The following is a 21,387-nucleotide window of genomic DNA, read 5'->3' on the forward strand; positions in this document are numbered from 1 at the left end:
GATGGCAAGGAGGGAGTTTTAAGAGAGGACGTCTCACCCATAGAAAGATAGCTAGCCATCTTTTTTTTTTTACAGGGGCATCCTCTCATAGTCGTTTCCGCGCATCGCCTCGATGTTGGCATAACTCGTATGCTGGAATCGATGAATGCGTAAGAAAGATAATGCTCAAAACTCACCATACGCAGAGCAGGAGGATTGGGAAGGCTCAGCCTCAGCTTCTTCGCCGTCCTCAGACATCTCCTGCTCTTACTGGGCCGAACCCAGCAGAGCACCGGCCCCTGGATCAAACGATGTTAAAGAAATAACATCATCCTCCAGCAGCTTACTCTCGTCCACAGCCGACGAGCGCGAGAGGGAAAACCCCTTTTTAAACTCATCAGCCAGATCCACCTGCGATCCCCACGAGCCCATCCTCCTCCGTGCCTCAGCAGCGGTGGGTCCTGAGCCGCGGGAAGCAGATGGCTGCCACCCTTTCCTCGAAAAGAGAGACAATCGAGAACGGAGCTTTTCATTAAAATACGCTCGCAATGAACGCGGATTGCCCCCTCAAGGACATCGCGTGCGTGCTCTTTGCCCAAACGAACAACGCAGAGATCGTGTGTCTCTAAACGCTTTGCTAGTGCTCGCCATAACGATAGGAATATAGATCACTCTTACCACGGAAATGCACGCTTCAAACAAAACGGTCAGTGAAGACGAAGAAGAGAATGACATGTTCTCCCGGCGCCTATTTATACTATAGTCGCACCGGTAGTGACGTCATGGGCTGTCGCCGGCCAACGTGTTGTTGGTGTTTTTTCAATGCTTCAGAACGGGTCACGACGAGGCGTCCCCCATAGCGACCCCTAGAGGACGCAGTTCGAAGTTCCCTTGAAAGGGAACTTTTTTTAATGTTACTACTTGTTTCAGAAGGTTCAGAGAACATTCAAAAGTAACATTTCCATAATGTTTGCAAAATGGAATGTTCCTGTAACATTTGCATAATCAAGAAAAAAAAAGTTTTTTTATATTTTAAAAGCTGGATGTTCTGGGCGTTCAGAGAACATTCAGAAATAATGTTTTTATAACTTAATGGGAACGTTAGCAAAACGCCAGGCCATAAAAAAACACAGTTTGTTTCTGAATGGAGTGTGTGATTTGTGTTTATCTGAGCTCCTCGTGATCGCTGTGTGTGAGTGTGTGTGTGTGTGTGTGTGTGTGTGTGTGTGTGTGTGTGTGAGTTTTAAAAGCTGGATGTTCTGGGCGTTCAGAGAACATTCAGAAATAATGTTTTTATAACTTAATGGGAACGTTAGGAAAACGTTCTTAGAGCAAATTATCAACACAACACATGAAAGAGAACTGCATTTGTCAAACTATTTCATTAAGTCTTTAATGAAACTTTAAGCATAAATAAATATGAATATTGTGGGTGAATCGCTGAATGTTGGTAATGGTTGGTGAATTAGTCTATCTATTAGTCTATTAGTCAATCATCTGCTGTCAGTGTGAATCACAGAAAAACAAGGGAAGAGAAGATGCTCAATGAAGTATCATATGATGAGAATGTTATTTTTTGGGGGGTCTCACTCAATAACTTCATTTAGGTCAAATTCTTCCTCCTAATCTTCCTCTAATAACACACATGAGAGCGCTGACCTGCTGTAAACACAGAGCTGAAGCTTTATGTGATGGGTAATCCCGACTGGAATCTTTTATTCGCGATCTTTCCAGAAGGGAAGCCGTGTGAGCGCAGTGTTTGTTCAGCGGCTTGACTCTTGCGCTTGGGAAGAACTGCTCTCCTCCAGGGCACTGCATGTCAGACTCAATCTCATGAACTTAAGACATGTAATAACAGTGCATTAGGACGGCTTTGGCCAGACAGACTCAGACTATGAAATCTCTCGAGGGTCACTAACAGAGGTGGTCCTTATTTTGAAATTCAAGGAATTATGCACGGTGTACATTTAAAAAATATTCACAAGGTAAAAACTCCATGAAACATTTTGTCAAATAACCATCTTACATAATCGGTTTCATTTAGGTAGAAACATTTTCATGACTGAATCAGCCTGACTACATAGATTTTGTATGGTGGATCATTTTTCTGTTACAACAGATATTGGATTTGCTAGCAGAATGAAGTTGATTAATAAAACTGTGCTTTATTGAAAATGTGTGCTCTTTAATGTCTAGTAACTGTTTCATCAAAATGCTATATTAAAAGTTGGAAATATAGTACATCTACTTTATCTGCATACAGTACACTCATGTAAAGCAATATACTGTATGCTGTACAGCAAATCTCAACAGCTTGATTGTTTATATCGTTAAATGTAAAATGTTTATATTGAAAAAAATGAACTATATTATCATCCAGCTCTAATCTGACTTTAAGATATTATAACATTCACATTATGATTTTCTGAAAAGCTTATCTAAAACAATGTGTATTGTGTGCTATATCAATAAAAAATAGAATTAAAATTGATTTGACTTGATATAAGCAATGCTGCATGTCTAATTTTTGTTGAAATGATTTAGTCCAACAAAACAAGTCAAATTCCTGCAGAAAGAAAAACTAATTCCTTCCTAATTCCTCAGGAGAAATTAAAGATCACTTTTTGTTGATGGTTTGGTTTCAATATCTGAAGCTGTCATGAATTTTCCATGTTTTGGACTGAAGTAAAATCCTGATATTTTAGACCATTCTTTTGTGACACTGGCTTCCTGTTTTTGAATGCCAATATCCTTGTGCTCATCCATACAAAAATGGTTTGTTAAGACAGTTGTGGAGGATCTCGATGAGTCCAGACCTTTGAGATAAACTGGGCTGACGGCTACGAGTCTGGCCTAATCATACAATCACACAATGCCTGACCTCTCTAATGCTCTCATGCTCGAATAGAAGCAAATCCCTTCAGCTGTGTTATAACATCTAGAGGAAAGCATTCCTGAGGCCAGTGGGGCTGTTATCACCACTTAAGTTAGTTTCAGTGTTTAAGAATAAGAGCAGGTGAACACATCACTGTAAACTCTGATGTGATCCAAACATCTAAACATTCTAGATACAATTTCATAAAGGGATAGTTCACCCCAAAAAAATAGAATTAGTTGTCAAATCAACCCGCATGAGCTTCTTTCTTCTGTTGAGCACCAAAAAGGTATTTTGTAGAATGTTGGAAACCAAACAGTTGATGGTAGCCATTGACTACCATAGTATGGAGAGAAAAAAACACTATGGAAGTCAATGGCTGCCGTGAACCGGTTGGTTGCCAGCACTCTTCTTTAAGGCAGATCTCTAGCTAATGCAGACACACTAGTTGGTCATTGCATGAGCCGGATCCATCCTCTACGTCTCATGCTCTTGATCTCTTTCTCTCTGTGTAGCCGTGTGTGCTGTGACTTCCTGAAGTCTAGAAGTGAGGTGAACTGATCTGGAGAGAGAAGCACAATGTCACGATCAGACGAGGTCAACAAAATGACAGAAAATGTCTACAAGGTATGTGTTCAATGAAAGGGAACAATAAGTAGACAACCCAAGATGATAAAAGTTAAAAAATTTAGTTTAAAACATATGCGCCAAGATCTTAGAAATGTAATCTTTTCTTCATATTTGTTTTATACACATGTTTGTGCAAAAAAAATGCATATATCAACAAAAATAATTGACATAAATAATGAAAAAATGTAATAACCTCTTTATGAATTCTCTATATGATACGTGTTTTCTGCCACATAACAACTTTAATCACATAAGCACTTTAGCTTTTTAACAGCATTATAGTTCTAACACACAAAAAAATATTTGGCAAGCAATGAAAAAAACATATATTTTTTTTTTTGGTCATTGTATGTTTGTCTATATGTAGAGAGAGAATAATTTTACATAATTGTTACAAATATATTTTTTTAAATGCTTGACTACTTTTGTATTATTTTTAAAACTAAAATAAAAATATGCTAAAGCACTTCATTATTTTTTTAAACTGTTTAAACACCACCTAGAAATTGTTTTAAATTTTAAAAGCCACAAAAAATATAAATGAATTGTAAAGGTATATTTCAGTCATTGTGAATTGTATTTTTAACGGTATTTTTAATAATAATAAAAAATGAGCATCGTTGACAGGTACACAGTCCATTATTCCACCTCATGTCTTCCATGCATCTGTTTCAGTATTTTAATTACTGGTTAAAATGTATACAGTTATGTCCTAATTAAATGTGTTGCGGATTCTGTGTCTAGGGCATTCTGGAGCAGTTCAACCCCAGTCTGAAGAATTTTGTCACCATGGGCAAACACTATGAAAAGGCTCTGACAGGTCAGACATCATGTAATAATGTAATAGTTCATTTTCTTTGTGATGGGCAAAAGTCCACTGGAAATTCGTGTGAACTTGGATGCATGTTCATTAGCACTTCACCTGCCAAACAATCATGGATTCTGTAGCACACAGACTGCTGTAACATGCCCATGCTCTCGCTCTCTCTCTCTCTCTGTCTCTTTTTTATCTCTCCAGGCGTCACAGTAGCAGCAAAGGGTTATTTTGATGCTCTGGTCAAACTAGGAGAGCTGGCCAGTGACAGCCAGGGCTCGAAAGAACTGGGTAAGACACTTCAAACCCAAACACAGTGAAAATACCAGAAAGATTTGAGTAAATAAATGTCCTCAAAATTAAATAATCTCTCAAACTAATTGTATGGTCTGGTTCACAACCTAAGTATTGCGCCAAAGTTAAGTCATTGCAAGTACAGTATACTTACAGCACATTTGCAATTAAAGTACTGATGTTGTCATGTGATTCCACTTAATTATTTCAAATAAATTGGCATAAAACGAGAGATTTGTGCAGATGTTTTTTTAGGACGGAAACAAGCTGTTATTAGACAAGACTGTTGTTTTGATAAAAGTGAAAATATTGCAACATGTTAATTATGTTATAATATTATAGGGATGCATGATATTGGATTTTTGCCGATATCCGATATGTCAATATTTTTCAACTCATTTTGGCCGATACCGATACCGATATATTTCCTTTTGTTTCGAAACAACACCAAGTCTCTCCTGCGCAGAAATTATAAGCAAAATATTCTTAATTTTGGTTAGTTTTTAACAAGAACTTATTTGTTAGAATTAAATAAACAATAATGAAGGTTTTTTGACAGTACATTGAAGCTTTGAAAATAGCTATAAATAAACTATATATCAATCGCTGCATTTTTCCCCCCCAGAAAGATGCAGTGTTAACCCTAACATTTTATTTTAAGATTTAACATTTGTAGATGGTCTAAAGCAAAAAAGTTGTAAAAATCTTTTAGAGCTTATGATGTGTTTAAAAAAAAAAAAAAGAAACTAAATCAGTATATATCAAATTATTTAATTTACAAGTGTCATGTTTGTGATTTTTTTTCATGTAAGCTATAGCTTCTGACCTTTAAATCAAAACACACTCATTATTTTATGACATCGATTACTGCTTTATTTAATCAGAAACACAGCCTAAATGTTATTTGTGTAGGCTATTTTACTTTTAATTTAATTAGAAGTAGGCAAACAGCACCCCCTACAGATTAAAAGTCCTTACAGAACAGGCGTTAGGACCTGGGGGAGGCTGCGCTGCTGCCACTGCACCTACTATTACTGTTTACTCCATCATACACCGAACGCATCTTTCTGTACGTGCCTTCACATATTAAATGCAGCGATCCAAAAGAGTGAATCTAATCATCATTCAGACAAAACTTTGCTTCAAGAATGAGCCAAAAGCAGGCATTAGGACCCGGTGGAGGTTGTCACTGCTGCCACTTGTGAGTTAATGTATTCCTCTTTTCGGCAAGACATATTGGCATAATTTTTCATATCGGGCCGATGCCGATATGTACATTTAAATGAAGACAAAACTAAAGACAGAAAGAGCCACAAACAAACAACAACTGAAGTCAGCTGCAGTAAAGGCCTGGCAAAGCATCACAAAGAAGAAACCCAGTCTCTGCTGATGTCCATGAGCTCCAGACGTAAGGCAGTCAATGCCTGCAAAGGATTCTCAACACAATATCAAAAATTAACATTTTATGTATGATTATATTTATTTGTCCAATTACATTTGAGCCCCTGAAAATGGGGGGACTGTGTATAAAAACTGATGTAATTCCTAAGCACAATTTCATCTTGATTGTTTAATTTTTATTCTATTCTGGTGGCATTCAGGGCCAACATTATGACAATTGTGTTAGTGTCCAAATATATATGGACCTAACTGTATATATATATATATATATATATATATAGAGAGAGAGAGAGAGAGAGAGATTAGTTTTAATCACTATCAGTTCCCATGATTTAGATCCAGTGCTGTTTTGGTACCATTGAACGTTTTTATTTTTATATTTTCCATTTTTGTTTTAATTTTAGTTAATGTTTTAGTAATATTGTTGTGTGTTTTTGTCATTTTTATTTAGGTTTAAGTATATAGTTTTTGTGGTTTTATTTTAGTTTTATGTAGTTTTTATAAGTCTTATTTCTGTTTTAGTTTTAGTTAATTAAGTAGGCTACATCAAAGTTAAACTAAATGAAAAATATATTTATATGTATATTTATTTCAGCTAGTAGCCAAAGTGACATTTCTCATTTTCATTTAGTTCACTTAGCTTATATACTTTTTTTTTCTTCTTTTTTTTATGGTTTTAATTTTAGTTTTAGTTAACTAGGGCTATTCAATTTTGTTTCTGAAGCGACACTTCCGGCAGAGTAAAGTTAATGGTGAGAACTGATTGTGAAAATGTAAGTAAATATAACTACATTGTTCAAGTTCATAGTACATCAGTGTTCACAGGAAACGAAAGCGTAAAAACAAGTGACTACAGCAGAAGAGAATGAAGAGGCAAAGCCTGTACGATAAAATGGAGATGAAGAAAGTAAGAGAAAGCGAGAGAGGGGCAAAAGAGAGAGAGGCCTTTGTTGAAAGATTAACAACACCACATGATCTCATTGTGCTGCTGAAAACAGCGGGGGTAGATGAGAGGGAGGGAGAGATGCCAAAACGCACACACACTGTTGCTCAGTAGGGGATAAAAAAGGCCAACATCCACGGCTCGGCCGACTGGAACCCACAACAAAACACGCCACAAATTCACCCTCAATGAAACGCAACAATGGACAGACAATGTCATGCATATCACATCCTCTAAAGGAAGAAATGACTCTTTTCGATTTTGTTTAGACAAATAATTGCGCATACAGTTAAGCATCACAGTCTGCAGTTTATGCAAGTGCATGAACATGCATTTCAAAAAATTACCATGCAGTTGTTGCATTATAGATCGCACTTTAATGTGACCCTATCGTGACCTTTATGTGATTGAGATGTCATTATCGGGTCGTGTATGAACATATGTTTGATAACACATCTGTGAATTGTGATGCAGATCTCATGGTTTGTGTGGAATGTGTTTGACACGTCTTCTCATAATTCATATTGATTCAGGTGATACGTTGTTCCAGATGGCAGAGGTTCATCGGCAGATCCAGGTCCAACTCGAGGATGTGGTGAGTAAATTTGATTGCATTGTTGTATGCATAGCAATTGTAAAAAATATGTTTTCTTTTGTAAAATTTCTTTACACCAAAAAAAAAAAAGATGGCTCACTGCCATAATATTACATGGTCCATGTTTACATTACAATTCAAAATGAGTCCGTTCATTTTTTTTTATATTTAGAATATATTTTGACATGGTATTACTGTAGAAGTGTGGTATTACTGTTTGAACTTAAGTTTACTGTAACCGTTTTGAAAAGTGTAAAATGTGCATATTGGCCTGTAGGTACATATAATTTTGGCATTGTCTGTGTCTGAGTGAGAAAAGAATTCATGTCATTTGAAAGATGTTTTCATTGAGTGTAGCCCACATAGACGCTGTTGAGCTTCATTGTATCAAGAGTTTTGAAAAAGTTACCTATAGTCAGAAAAACTATAATGTGTAGTATTTTATGTAACAATTCCTTTGGCAGGTGCTGCAAAGAAGTCATCTTCTGAGACAAAACACCAGAGTGCCACAAGAAATGCTAGTCGTACGCAACAAATCAAGAAATAAGAGGAAATGTTAAAGTGCCAATAGAAATGTGCTGTAGATATCTCTGTAGATATCTGAGGCTGGAGTGATGGACGCTTGTGTTTCCATACTCACTGTATTTGCTGTGTTTTCTGTCTGTCTGTCTGCAGCTAAAGCTGTTTCATTCAGAGCTGCTGTCTCAACTCGAGCAGAAACTGGAGCTAGACATCAAATATCTGACCGTGAGTGGACATCACTGCCTAACTAAACAACCTACTGAATTCACTAAATAGGGGAGCTCAAACAAGTAAACACAGAGTTTGTCTTGTAAACACTTTGAGTAAATGAATCAGAAAAGATTAATATGGGAATGAACTACTCCTCCTGGACTCTCTGAAATGGACCAGAACTTGATATACTGTATGAAAACCTTTGTGCAGGCGACGCTGAAGAAGTACCAGAGTGAGAGGAAGTCAAAGGTGGAGTCCATTGAGCGATGCCAATCACAGCTGAAGAAGCTGCGGAGGAAGAGCCAAGCTAGTCGCCATCCCAACAAATATGGAGACAGAGAGATGCAGGTACACACATGATCAAACTTTGCTGTCACACACAATCGACTCCATGCCTTCTGTCGTCTGATTGACAGTTTAGAGGTTTTTATCCAGTAAAAGCTCTTTTAGTGTAATTGTACAAACATCCAGCTTCAGCTCGAGCTTCACGTGTCTGGTTGCTGTCAAATCTTTACTAATTTGAATCAAGTAAATGTCAGAATAACTGCAGTAATATCTCCAGAAGAACACTTACTGGACTGAAGCAGCTCAGCTTTACTTGATTCTCCATCAATCATGTTTTAGAGTCTCAAATCTGATCCTCAGGATCTTTTGAGGAGCGTTTGTTTCCAGAAGCTTTACTTTCACTGTTCCTCAGCGGAGGAATGATCTTCACAAGCCTCCAGAACATCTCACATCTTCTGAGGAGCCTTTATTTCTTCATCTCCCTTACAGAAAAACCACATGAATTTCACATGTGCAAAAACACATGTGGTCACATGTGGCCACATATACATGTGAAAATCACATGTGGCACATGTTAAAGTCACATGTGACACATGTTAAAATCACATGTGAAACATACGAACATGTTAAAAACACATGTGAAATGCACATGGGAAATGTGTTTTTGGAACATTTTTGTGTGAATCCCATGTAAAATCCCATGTGAAACCCACAGGATCACATGTGACACATGTACATTCTCATGTGAAACCCATAGGATCACATGTGACACTCATATAAATGTGAAACCCATGGGACGTGTGAAAAAACGTGTGAAATTCATGTGACTTTTCTGTAAGGGCTCTCAATCAGCACTGGATTGCAATGCATTATATGTTTTGATCATTTCAATATCATCTTACTGAGACATGTTATTGGAGATACAGAATGACGACTCATATTTAGATCATTTCATGTAAGTATCTGTTATAAAGACCTCATTGATCTACAAGCTGTCAAACATATTAATATCAGCATCTGCACCAAATTGCTCATATTTGTGCTTAGATTGAGCCTGATGTATCAAATATGATACAAACGCAAAAACACGTGATTTTTTTTTAGATTTTGTCTAAGTTCAATAAATCATTTAATTAAAAAAACAACTTTTATTTCATATGTCAGATTTTAGAGGGTTAAAAATAAAGGTTAAAAGACATACACCAAGAAATGTTCTTAAAAATGTAATTCTTGTATTCTGTGAACTTTTATACCATCTTCAACAAATGTTTTGATTAAACGACTTCATTGAATGAAAAGCAATAATACATTTTCTTTACACCTTGAATACAAGCATACACATTAAAATAAATGTTATATAAATAGTGGTATTTGAATAATGGTATACTAAAGCAATAAGCCCCGTGAAGCCGTGGTTTACAGTGAATTTATAACAGCTAAGGGGCGTTGTTAGGTACGACGCGAAGCGGAGCTTATTGCTTTTATAAAACGGTTATTCCATATACGTAGTAAGGTTTCACAAAATAAAACAGAGCAAATAAATGTGATGATATTAATAAAAACAGTATTCTTCCACCAAACAATGTAGTTCCTCAGAAACAGTTGTGGTTGCAACAAAATTGTTGCCGAGCAAAAGACAAACGTAAACAAAGGTGTATGTTACTTTGTAGAGTATTTTAAAACAGCTTCGAACGTGGCTCAGCCAATCAGAATCAAGCACCGGAACTCTCCGTTTTATAACAATTCAACAATAAACAGCCTGAATTAATTTTCCATGTCATTAAAAGTTTTAAAAAACATAGTATTTTCTGGAGTCATGAATGTGTACAGGAGTCTGATATCAATTCCTGTTTTGTGGGGGGTTTTTTGTCACATGACAGCAAAATGGCTTCCCTGACATTTGATTTGGCACCAAACATTGTTTTTTTTTTTTTTATAGTAAAAACAGTTTGTAATGTGACTCAATAACCTTAGAGTTAACTGCATCCCAATGTGGCCTGGTCACAGTCACCTCCAAGCAAAGCCACGCTGATTGGCATGCCAGTAAATTAACAGTAAGTCACTTCGGATTAAAGCGCCTGCTGAAGAACTGAGTAATTGTGTTGCTTGCTAGTTCTTTGACTGCTGTGTTCATTACTGTAGAATGTCATGTACTGCCAGTCATTTGTAGTTTGTATGACTCATAATGGCTGATTGAGCGGAGTGAAGGCCGTCTGTGCGACCCAGTGTCCTGCATATTAAAGCTGATTTGAGAGCGGAAGACTTTTCCTCCATGTGTGAACAAGTGTGTGTTTATTTGAGCTCGTGTTTGTTCAGGAGCGAGTCTATCTCTGTTTATGTAGGCCTGAGCTGAGCTATCACGAGCATTAGTCTAAACATGTTTCAGGTCAGAAAGAGAAAGAACGAGTCATTTAGTTTGAGATTAAGCAGATATCCGGAAACAGCTGATTTGGGCCCAGAATAAAGTAACACTGATGTAGTGAAAAAACAACAAAATGAGAGAGGGGAAAATCATGAAGTAAAACAGGATCGCAGTCTGAAAGATGTTGAGATATTCAATGAAAAGGTCGGTTAAATGAACAACATTATGGCCATTTGTGGGTGACCTGGTACTTTAAGGCAGGGTTCTATTAACTATATTGAATGTAACATCAAAATAAATGAATGGGGCTGCACGATAATCACAATATAGCTTAGTGTAATTATCAAATCAAAGCCTGTGATTTCATTAAATGCGAACGAAGCGCAGCACTGTGTTCATTTACACACGAGCAGCTCATGATTCAGTGTTTTCTGCTTCTTGGTTCACTGTAAATGCACTGAACTACATTTATGCATGTGCTGTGAGTTTAATGCGCATTTGAAGATGCAATGTGCACTAGGTTTGCTTTATTTACATATTTGCATAATTTCCAGCATTTAGACAGAGTTTTACAGCATTTCAGTAGTGTTTTGCCAAAATGGAAGCTCAAGGATTTAAATTATGAAAAGTATGTGCATTTGAACATCTGGAAGTAAAACATTTTAGACATGAATATCAGTATTGTAACTTGTAAATAATAATGATAAAACTTATTATTATCAATTATTGTAGTTTAAAACTATAATATTGTTCTTCGTTTTTAGAATTAGTTAAAACCTAACAACAACTATTATAATAATAACGATGATGATGATGATAATAATTATTAATATTATTAATTTTTATCAATATTATTATTATTATTATTATTTAATTTGATTAGGCTCCTAAAACACCAGTGTGAATGTAATGTAGACTGACACACAACAACAACAAAAAGAGGTTTGAGTCTACTTTAAAGTCCAGCTGCAAAGTCAAAATAAAACACTTACTAAAAATAATCATATTAATAAAGATATTATATTTTATCTGTTTACTTGCATGTCATGTTATCAACTTTAGAGAATCTCAGTGGGTACTTCAAGTAAATAATTAATGCCTAATGGTTTTGGCAGACAAAAAGTTTGGGAGCCCCTTCCTAAGAGTCACATGCTTATTTAATGTAAATTCTCTCACTGTAACAGTATGTGGAGCTGATGAGTCGCCGGCAGGGCGAGCTGGACTCTCTGGTTGCCGTTGGTTACCGCTCCGCTCTGACAGAAGAAAGGCGACGCTATTGCTTTCTGGTGGACCGTCAGTGTTCAGTCACCAAGATCCTCACCAACTACCACTGCAAGGTAACACTACAGATCTGAGCTTCAACCAGCTAACTCATGCTGTAAAGGACTAGCAGACACAACAGCCTCACTAGAAAATGTGCCTCTACCTACATTCTAGCAAAACTAAAAAAAAAAAAGTACCTATATGTACAATTCATTGTGGTTTCCAGCTGAAACGAACACTTCATATGTATGTAAACGTGCTCGGTAGCGCACCTGGTGCAGCATGTAAAGCACTCAGGAACAAGTCCCCTGAAACACAACTCACTATAAAAGAGCTCAAATACTTGTAGAAGCTTCTTCAGCAGATGGATTTTATCTCACATTTGCGTTAACACTGTACGCCATTTTCCTACTGAGTCTACTGTCTTTTAAATTATGGAAGGCTCTTCCAGTTTCAAAAAGGCTGAAGCAAATCACTTCAAATCATAAAGTTGTGCAACAAAAGAATAATTATCTGTCGGTTTGATAATGTGTAACATATCAATGAATAACATTGGTATTATATCTGTAGCAAGAGCTCTTCTCAGTGTTCTCAGCATCTTTCCTCCTGATTATTTTCATTTTCCTTTGTATTTCTATGCAACGATGTGAAAAATGAGACATATACTGCGCATTTGTGGTCTGCTTCCACTATGTATTTATGATATGTCCCATATAATTATTCACTTGAACTCACTAAGAATTCAAAAATATCACAAAGGCTTGTTTTCACAATTTAAAATTTCCCCTTTACACTTCTAATTCCTGTTAGCAGTGTTTACTGGAATGTGTCTAAAGCAGGAAAGTACAATATTTTGCAATCTGTCAAAATGACAGAAATTGCTTTGAAATATTATCACTCAGTCTTCCCAGCCACAGCCACCGCCAGCATTTTTTATTATTTTAACATTAATTTCATGGCCCCCAGAATATTTTGTTGTTTGAATATCTGAACATGCAATATGCCAAAAGAAAGAACTGAGCTTCTGCTTTTAAACAAATAACAAAAAAAAAAAACATTCAACTTCCTGCATTCTTTTTTTTAATCAACACTGGAATATGGGCAAGTTTAATGTAAAAAAAGTAACATTTTAAACAAAAAAGCTGAGGAGAAAATGGCGTTTTTGTCCGAGACTAAGTCTGGATCAGATTCAGAACGATGATCAAAACACAGATGGAGTAGATCGAGTCCATTAATACCCCAAAAACTTCAGAGTCCACTTTCTGAATCGTCATTTCATTTGGAAACGTTATGCAGTTTATATGCTATTTAATGCTTGATTATCACGTAATTTTACATATGCATCTGTTTACATATGCGATCGCTTATTTCGGCTTCTTCTTCGCTATGTTTTGATCCAGAGATTCTGTACTCTATCAGAAGATGTGTAATAGCGCCTCCTACTGTATAACACTGAAAACATGTAAAAGTGCACTTTTTTTCAAACGTTTCAGAATATTTTCAATTGTCTTAGTGCAATACACACAATCAAAAAGTATCCTTTTCACTACACAAAGTAAACGTTTCATCTATATAAATGTTTCATTCATAGTAACTGCCTTTCATAAAGCTCTTACTAGCAAACTTTTAATTTGCATGTCTTCTTAAAGCAATAAGCCCCAAGAAGCCGTGGTTTACAGTGAATTTATAACAGCTAAGGGGCGTTTTAGTTGTGCCTTAACAACGCCCCTTAGCTGTTATAAATTCACTGTAAACCACGGCTTCTTGGGGCTTATTGCTTTAAGAAGACATGCAAATTAAAAGTTTGCTAGTAAGAGCTTTGCCAATCAGAATCAAGGACCGGAACTCTCCGTTTTATAACAATTCAGTTTAATACATTTGTCTATTATTTAATCTATTGGCGCTTTTCCACTGCATGGTACGGCACGGTACGGTTCACTTTTGGGGGGTTTTCCACTGGGTACAGTACCTGGTACTTTTTTTAGTACCACTTCGGTTGGGGTTCCAAGTTTTTTTTTGTGTTTTTTTTTTATTATGCAAAAATTATACAAAGATTTGTACAAGCATATACAACTCGCAGCAAGTACAGAGACAACTAAACAATCATAATATGTAAATTGAAACAATTCATGCCAGGGGTAAAATTACAACAATTTAAAGTAACAAAAAGCTTCATAGGTCTTTCTAGCTTTTTTGTTCTTAATTTTGTCTAATGTGGTACCATATTGTTTAATCTCTTTTATAAAATGTTCAAAATTTGGCTTAGCTTTAGACCATTTTTTCACATGAATGTGATATTTTCCAAATAAAATAAAAAGTTGTGTAAGAAAGCATATCGTACTTTTGGAATCAACATTGTCCTGTACAAAAAAAACAAAACGACATCATACAAATTAATTTGTATATATGTTCCAAACAACCTAGAAATGAAATTAGAAACATCCAACCAAAACATTTTTGAATATATACAATCAATATTTATAATAATAATTTTAACTTGGTTTATATCGTTAAGTAAAGCAATCCAATGACCTTGATCATCTGTTTTGTGACTTACAACTTTCCCTGAAAACCTGTCCTTTAAAATAGCAACACCTGCTGTTCTATTTGAGGCACCAAAAGAGAACCAAATGTCACAACCCCACTGATTCTTCCAAAAAAGCACATCATCTTTGCAGGCATGAGTTTCTTGAATGAAACAAAAATCAGCTTCTTTTCCTTTACAAAACAAGAACAAAGCTTTTCTTTTTAGCATGTTTCGTAAACCCCTGGCATTAACTGAAAAAATTCTTATTGACATGAACTTGAAAAAGAAATAACAAAAAAAAACTTGATAGAACAATTAAATGAACAATGAATAAATTGGAATGTAGGTGCTGAGAGAGTATAAAGGGTACTCTTACTTCCAACTTTTCATAAGACAGTCACAATTCAGATTCAAGTGTTGAGATTCTGTTTGCTTGAATTTAACGAAAAGAAAATAATGACATCTTTATATAGTCCCAGTATCACAAAAACAAAAATCAAGTGATATCTTTACTTAGGCCTGATGTCACAGGAACATAAAACAATAACATCCTTATAAGCTTAAGGTTACATTAGAAATAAAATAAAATAAAATAAAAAAACAGAAATAAAAAATTCTAAGACTTGTAAGTCTAACTTGTAAGTCTCTATAGTTAAATTAATCTAATTATGGGTTAATGAAGCAAACAGACTTTTCGTATCAGATCATACTATGATTCTAGACCAATGACATATAAAAGCATGGTTTAATGTTTGATTTCTTTACCATCCACTATTGCCTTGACTCCCACATAGAAGGCCCTCTTGCCTTCTTTACGTGCTTTGTCAATCGCAGGCCAAAGGAGATTTCGTGTAGCTCTGTCTTTGATCGTGAGGTCTTCTTTGAAGTACATCTTGTTCTTTTTAAGAAAGTCATTTCCCTTTGCTCCTTTCCATGTGAGGTCTCGAGCTGTTCTGGAAGCGAATCTTATTATTACTGGCCTCGGTTTCTTTCCCTTGCCGCTGTCTACACTAGGTCTTCCAACGCGATGAGCAATGTCCACATTATTCGCCACGAAGTTACGCTCTTCCTCGACAACCACCGCTTTGCAGATCTCAGTCACCCTAGACTTGACATCGTCCTCGGTACGTTCAGTCAGCCCCTCTAAACGAAGATTCCATCTCCGACAGTATCAATCCTGATCATTCAGTTTGTCCTCCAAATCAGAGACCCGCTTCACAATCTCTTCATTTTTGTTTTTCAAATCTTCATTTTCTTTCCGAATGTCAAATATTTCAGAATGCACAACTTCCATTGCTTCTTTCAAGAGGTTGATGCTGGTTGAGTTTTCTTTCACCATGTCTTTTATTTCCTCGGATGATTGTTTGATTATTTGAATGATGCTGTGCTGTACCTGACTTAAGGTTAAGTCCTCTGATGCATCTCCTTTTGCGAGCTTCTTCGGCGGCTGTGTTTTAGACGGCGTGTTTGGGAAAGAGTCACATTCACCTCCTTTTTTGCTACGACAAGTGTAGGAGTGTGTGTCGTCAATAAGTCTTTTCTCCGTCATCTTTTGAACCTCAACGTCCATCTCTTCAGGAACTGACAACTCCATGGTAACTCACTCTTCTATAGAATTAAATAAACCGCAGAACTAGCAGTAAACAGCGCGAATTTATGCCAGAATCTCAGTATCACATAAAACGAGTGTGACTTTTTTCTTATATCAACATTAGTAAGACCTACCCAAACTTTATTTTACGCAGCCATGCAAATGCAACTAGTCATGCCGCCATCTTGCGCGTCCCTTGGGGTTCCAAGTGAACCGTACCGTTACCAAAACGTGACGTGTAAACTCTGCTGATCACGGATTGGCCGGAGAGAATCGTCACTACTTGCGTCACTGAACTTGCGACACAAACAAAAAAGAACTGCTAGATTTAAATCAGCACAGCCAGCGAAGGATCGAATGCAACTGTTTTGAACGAGCGCACCTTTTTTAACAGCCGAGTCGTACCACGCAGTGGAAAAGCGCCATAACTCATCTTAATGGTTAATAATCAGAGAATCATTTGGTGCATCTATAGATATCTATAGATGTAGATTCAATAGATTCAGTTTCTAAAGAACTTGTTTGTAATTTAGGGATAACCACATGTAATTAATTATTTTTTTACACTATAAGTGATTTATCTAAGATGATAACCACTATTGAGCGCGCGCGCATGTGTGTGTGTGCCTGGTATTTATCATGTTATGGGGACCAAATGTCCCCAGTAAATTTTGACCTTGTGGGGACATTTTTTTTGAGGTCCCCATGAGGAAACAAGCTTATAAATCATACAGAATTAAGTTTTTTAAAAGTCTAAAAATGCAGAAGGTTTCCTGTGAGTGTGTGTGTGTGTGCCTACTTAACCATATTTTGGGGACAAATTGTTACCCAGAAGTGAACAAAACCTGACAAATTCACCAATGTGTGAATTTTATGTGTAATTGTATTGAAAGCATGACATCAGGTTTTGAAAGAATGACTAGCGATGTTAAAAGTGTGATCGGTTTGGATTGTTGTACTTTGAGTTTTGAAAATATACTCCTTACTTGTGAAAATAGTACCAACGCGAATTTAAAAAAAAACTGTATTACAGTGATATTAAACACATCAAAAATATTGTTGCAAAAAAAGGTTAGGTGTAAGGTCAGGATTGTGTTTTCAAACAATAGATTGACATTTTGGTCTAATAAAATGTTGCCAGATTTATATTTTTCGCATAAAACTGGACAAGCTTGAAGCGCCACTCACTGGACATTTTACTTTCAAGAATCAGCATAATGTCATTTTGCATCTGTGCCAACAATTGTGTATGCAGTGTTTGAAATGAGTTAAAAGGGGTCATATGATGCGATTTCAAATGTCCCTTTCTCTTTGGAGTGTTACAAGCTGTTCATGAATAGATAAGATCCCTAAAGTTACAAAGACTAAAGTCTCAAACCCAAAGAGATATGTAACTTTTATTCTCACTGTAGTATTGTTGTTTCCGCCGCCGCCGCCATGTCTACATTGTTTGGTCTTCCAAAAGAGGACAAGACTAGAAATCAGTGGTTAAGTTGTATTTACAACACTGTTCCAGAACACTTCAACCCAAATATTCAGATGTGTGCAGCACATTTTATGGAAGACTGTGAGAGTAGCTTACAATGGGTCTGTGCTCAAAGGCTGTTCTATAAAGTTGGGCAGTTCCAACTTTGCAAGGACAGTCTTGCGCTTCATGACTCACAGCCTGTAAGCACGTTTTTATATATAAAGAGTTTGCCACTGACGATTCAAACGCGAGTTTTAGCAGTGTAGAGTAGCACTTGTTGTTTTATGAACGACTGGTGAGATGAAGAGACTCTAACCAGAGCACTTCTGTAGGTATTAAAGTCAGCTGTGTATGTAGCCATCAGCAGTCTAAAGATCTGATTTTGTTTGGTAGGTGAGAGAGCTGTTGTCTCAGAAGCTGTCGTCGTGGCAGCAGTCATGTGCGCAGCCAACCAAGCTCCCGGAGCGAGCGCTGAGCCTGCTGCGTCACACCGCCCCCCAGAGCTCTGGAGGAGCCGGACTCGCCGAGGTCCTGCGCAACGCTAAACTGGGAATCACTCAACACGGAGAACAGGTTTATCACATACATACTTGGGCATTTTCACATTGTCACAATGCAAAAAAAAAAAGACAGAATGGTGAACATAGTGAACATAATGGTCATAAAATAGGATTCATGTTTTTTTATGTAAAATATACTATAATTTCCTTCTTTCATTTTGATTTTAAGTGAAATAATAGGGACATTTCTTAACATCTCAACACATTTAATGAATGGCTGTGCTCAAAGTTGAATATCAAAGTGTCTGTTAATGATGGATTTGTGGACACATCAATGTTTTTAGATTTGTGGAGTAAAAAATATTGGGTAACCCTTTAGAATAGGGAACACTTATTCACTATTAACTACGACTTTTCCCTCAATAAATTCCTAATTTGCTGCTTATTAATAGTTAGTAAGGTAGTTGTTAAGTTTAGGTGTTGGGTAGGATTAGGGATGTAGAATATGGTCATGTAGAATAAGGCATTAATATGTGCTAATAAATGGCTCATATTCTAGTAAAATGCATAAACTAGTTAAGAGACCCCTAAAATAAAGTGTTACCAAATATTGTTTTCATTTTGAAGGAAAAAGCAAAGATTAGACTCAGGACTAGTGGCATGTTGTTACTAGTGTTATTACTTTTAAATGTAATACTTAGTAATTCATTTGGGTTATTATTCAATAATTTCCTGAGTTAAATGTACATTTCTTCGCTATTCATTAAAACCTATAGTGAATTCATTTAATCTGAATTTACAGTGTTGCTATTAAGACATATCTTAAGATTAATATAAATCATTTTTAAATAAATGAAATATGCAAATATTGATATTCCTCTATATAAGTCATATAATAAATTTACTTTTCAGATGAATCTCTTTCACTGAGGTTCAGGATTGCTTTGTCTGTGATGGACTATTAAATTGTCAAAACACAATTTGAAATAGAATAGTTGACTTGGACTATGAATGGCATTTTTATTTAATGTAATATAATATAATATACATACATTTCATTACTTTTATAGCATTTATTACATGCTTTCAGGGTTTTTCGTTTGTTTGTTTTTAGTTTGTTCGTTTTTTTTTCTCATTTAGAACGTGAAAAATTTGAGCAATTATTTTTGCATATTTTCCTCAATACATAAATAATTGTATAATGTATTGTTCTTTACTTTTCAAAATAGCGTTCTAAAAATAAAAAAGCACACCAAATACATGCAGCTGTATCATACACTAAATTCTTCCAAAGTAAAATAAAATAATCTTGAGTACACACACACACACACCTGTGTGTATATATATATAGAGAGAGAGAGAGAGAGAGAGAGAGAGAGAGAGAGAGAGAGAGGCTATATATATATATATAGAGGTGCATCTCAAAAAATGTATTTAATTAATTCATTAATTAAAAAAAAAAAATTTGTAACATTTCAGAAAGTGAAATTTTCATATATTCTAGATTCATTACACGTAAAGTTGTTTTGTTTTAATTTTGATGATTAGAGCTTGCAGCTCATGAAAGTCAAAAATCCAGTATCTCAAAATATTAGACTATTTCCTAAGATCAATCAAAAAAAAGGATCTGCAAAACAGAAAAGTTCTGCACTCAATATTTGGTCGGGGCTCGTTTAGCACAAACTCCAGCATCAGTGAGGAGTGAATGGAAGCGATCCGCCTGTGGCTCTGCTGAGACACTATTGAGCTTCAGCTCAGATCCACTGTTTCTCATCTTTCTCTTGAAAATAGACTCCATATGGGCTTCAGGTCAGGCATGTTGGCTGGCCAATCAAGCACAGTAATATCATGGTCAGCAGACCACTTGGAAGTGGTTTTGTCACTGTGGGCAGGTGCTAAGTCCTGCTGGAAAAGGTAATCAGCATCTCCATAAAGCTTTTCAGCAGATGGAAGCATAAAGTGCTCCAAAATCTCCTGCTAGACGGCTGCATTGACTTTGGACTTGATAAAACAGAATGGAGCAACACCAGCAGACGTCAGTAATGATCTTCTGTGACTTACTCTCTTTGTGGAGGGTGTCAATGATCGTCTTCTGGACCATTGCCAAGTCAGCAGTCTTCACCATTATTGTGATTTCAAAGAACAAGAGATACCTGCAGTTTATACTGTAGGGATGCTCATTTAATGAAACTTAAGTGTAAATATTCTAATATTTTGAGATACTGGATTTTTGACTTTCATGAGCTGTAAGCTCTAATCATCAAAATTAAAACAAACAAAAAAACAACTTTTGAACTGTTTTACTTTACATGTAATGAATCAAGAATATATGAAAGTTTTACAAGTTACAGAATATGAACTTTTTCACGATATTACAATTTTTTTGAGATGCACCTCAAAAAATGATACAATATGATATAACAAATCCACACAATTCAGCTCAATTCAAATGTTCAACCTAATTCTTTCCAAAACATGCTCACCTGGATAAATCTTATGTAGTATTTTCTAGGACACAATTTTTTAATCAATACAAAATTTGTATCACATTTTCCATGCGTTCTTTCAATCGATATTAATAAAGAAGACCAAAAATAAATAAAAAATCTTGCTGCAGAAAAAGCATTTCTTATAACATCAATGTTGAATTCCAAAATAACCCCAATTAGATATAGAAGTAATTCTCAGTTAGATGTAGAACTAATGGTGGTTGATTTGGGTCTGCTCTCTCAGAGGCTGTCTGTACAGGAAGTCCCGCCTCTGTTGAACGGTGACAGCAGCAGTCGTCCTCAGCAGCAGCAGTCTCACCAGAACCCCTCCAGTAATGGACAAGCCCACTCTTCAGCCAGCCCCGCCCACTTCCAGCCAACAGTGGGCGTGTCCGGGTGTCAGTCTCCTCCCACTGTTAGCCACACCCCCAGTTCCGCCCACAGCACTCCTCTGTCCCGCGCGCTGTCCAGCTGTCCTGCTGCTCCCGATCTCTACTCCACCTCCACACTGCCTCTGCCCAGGAGACAGTCCAGCGACACTCGCCAGGGACTCATGGGTGTGTGTGTGACTGTGAGTGTGTGTGTGTGTGTGTGTGTGTGTGTGTGTGTGTGTGTGTGTGTGTGTGTGTGGGGGGG

At 36.4% G+C, this 21,387-nt stretch overlaps 1 protein-coding gene across 1 annotated transcript in view; it reads left to right on the forward strand.

Annotated features, from left to right (window-relative positions):
* LOC107689161 (brain-specific angiogenesis inhibitor 1-associated protein 2-like) overlaps window positions 1-21,387 on the forward strand; it is a 30,530-nt gene that overhangs the window by 2,719 nt on the left and 6,424 nt on the right. The window contains exons 2-10 of the mRNA XM_016487078.1: window positions 3,370-3,481; window positions 4,229-4,304; window positions 4,503-4,589; window positions 7,470-7,531; window positions 8,207-8,278; window positions 8,477-8,614; window positions 12,098-12,250; window positions 18,156-18,335; window positions 20,996-21,308. Coding sequence (XP_016342564.1) covers window positions 3,434-3,481; window positions 4,229-4,304; window positions 4,503-4,589; window positions 7,470-7,531; window positions 8,207-8,278; window positions 8,477-8,614; window positions 12,098-12,250; window positions 18,156-18,335; window positions 20,996-21,308 — 1,129 coding nt within the window. The 5' untranslated portion in view covers window positions 3,370-3,433. The remainder of the gene's footprint in view (window positions 1-3,369; window positions 3,482-4,228; window positions 4,305-4,502; window positions 4,590-7,469; window positions 7,532-8,206; window positions 8,279-8,476; window positions 8,615-12,097; window positions 12,251-18,155; window positions 18,336-20,995; window positions 21,309-21,387) is intronic.

Source organism: Sinocyclocheilus anshuiensis, unplaced genomic scaffold, assembly GCF_001515605.1.
Source record: "Sinocyclocheilus anshuiensis isolate Anshui unplaced genomic scaffold, SAMN03320099.WGS_v1.1 scaffold737, whole genome shotgun sequence".
Classification (NCBI taxonomy): Eukaryota; Metazoa; Chordata; class Actinopteri; order Cypriniformes; family Cyprinidae; genus Sinocyclocheilus; species Sinocyclocheilus anshuiensis.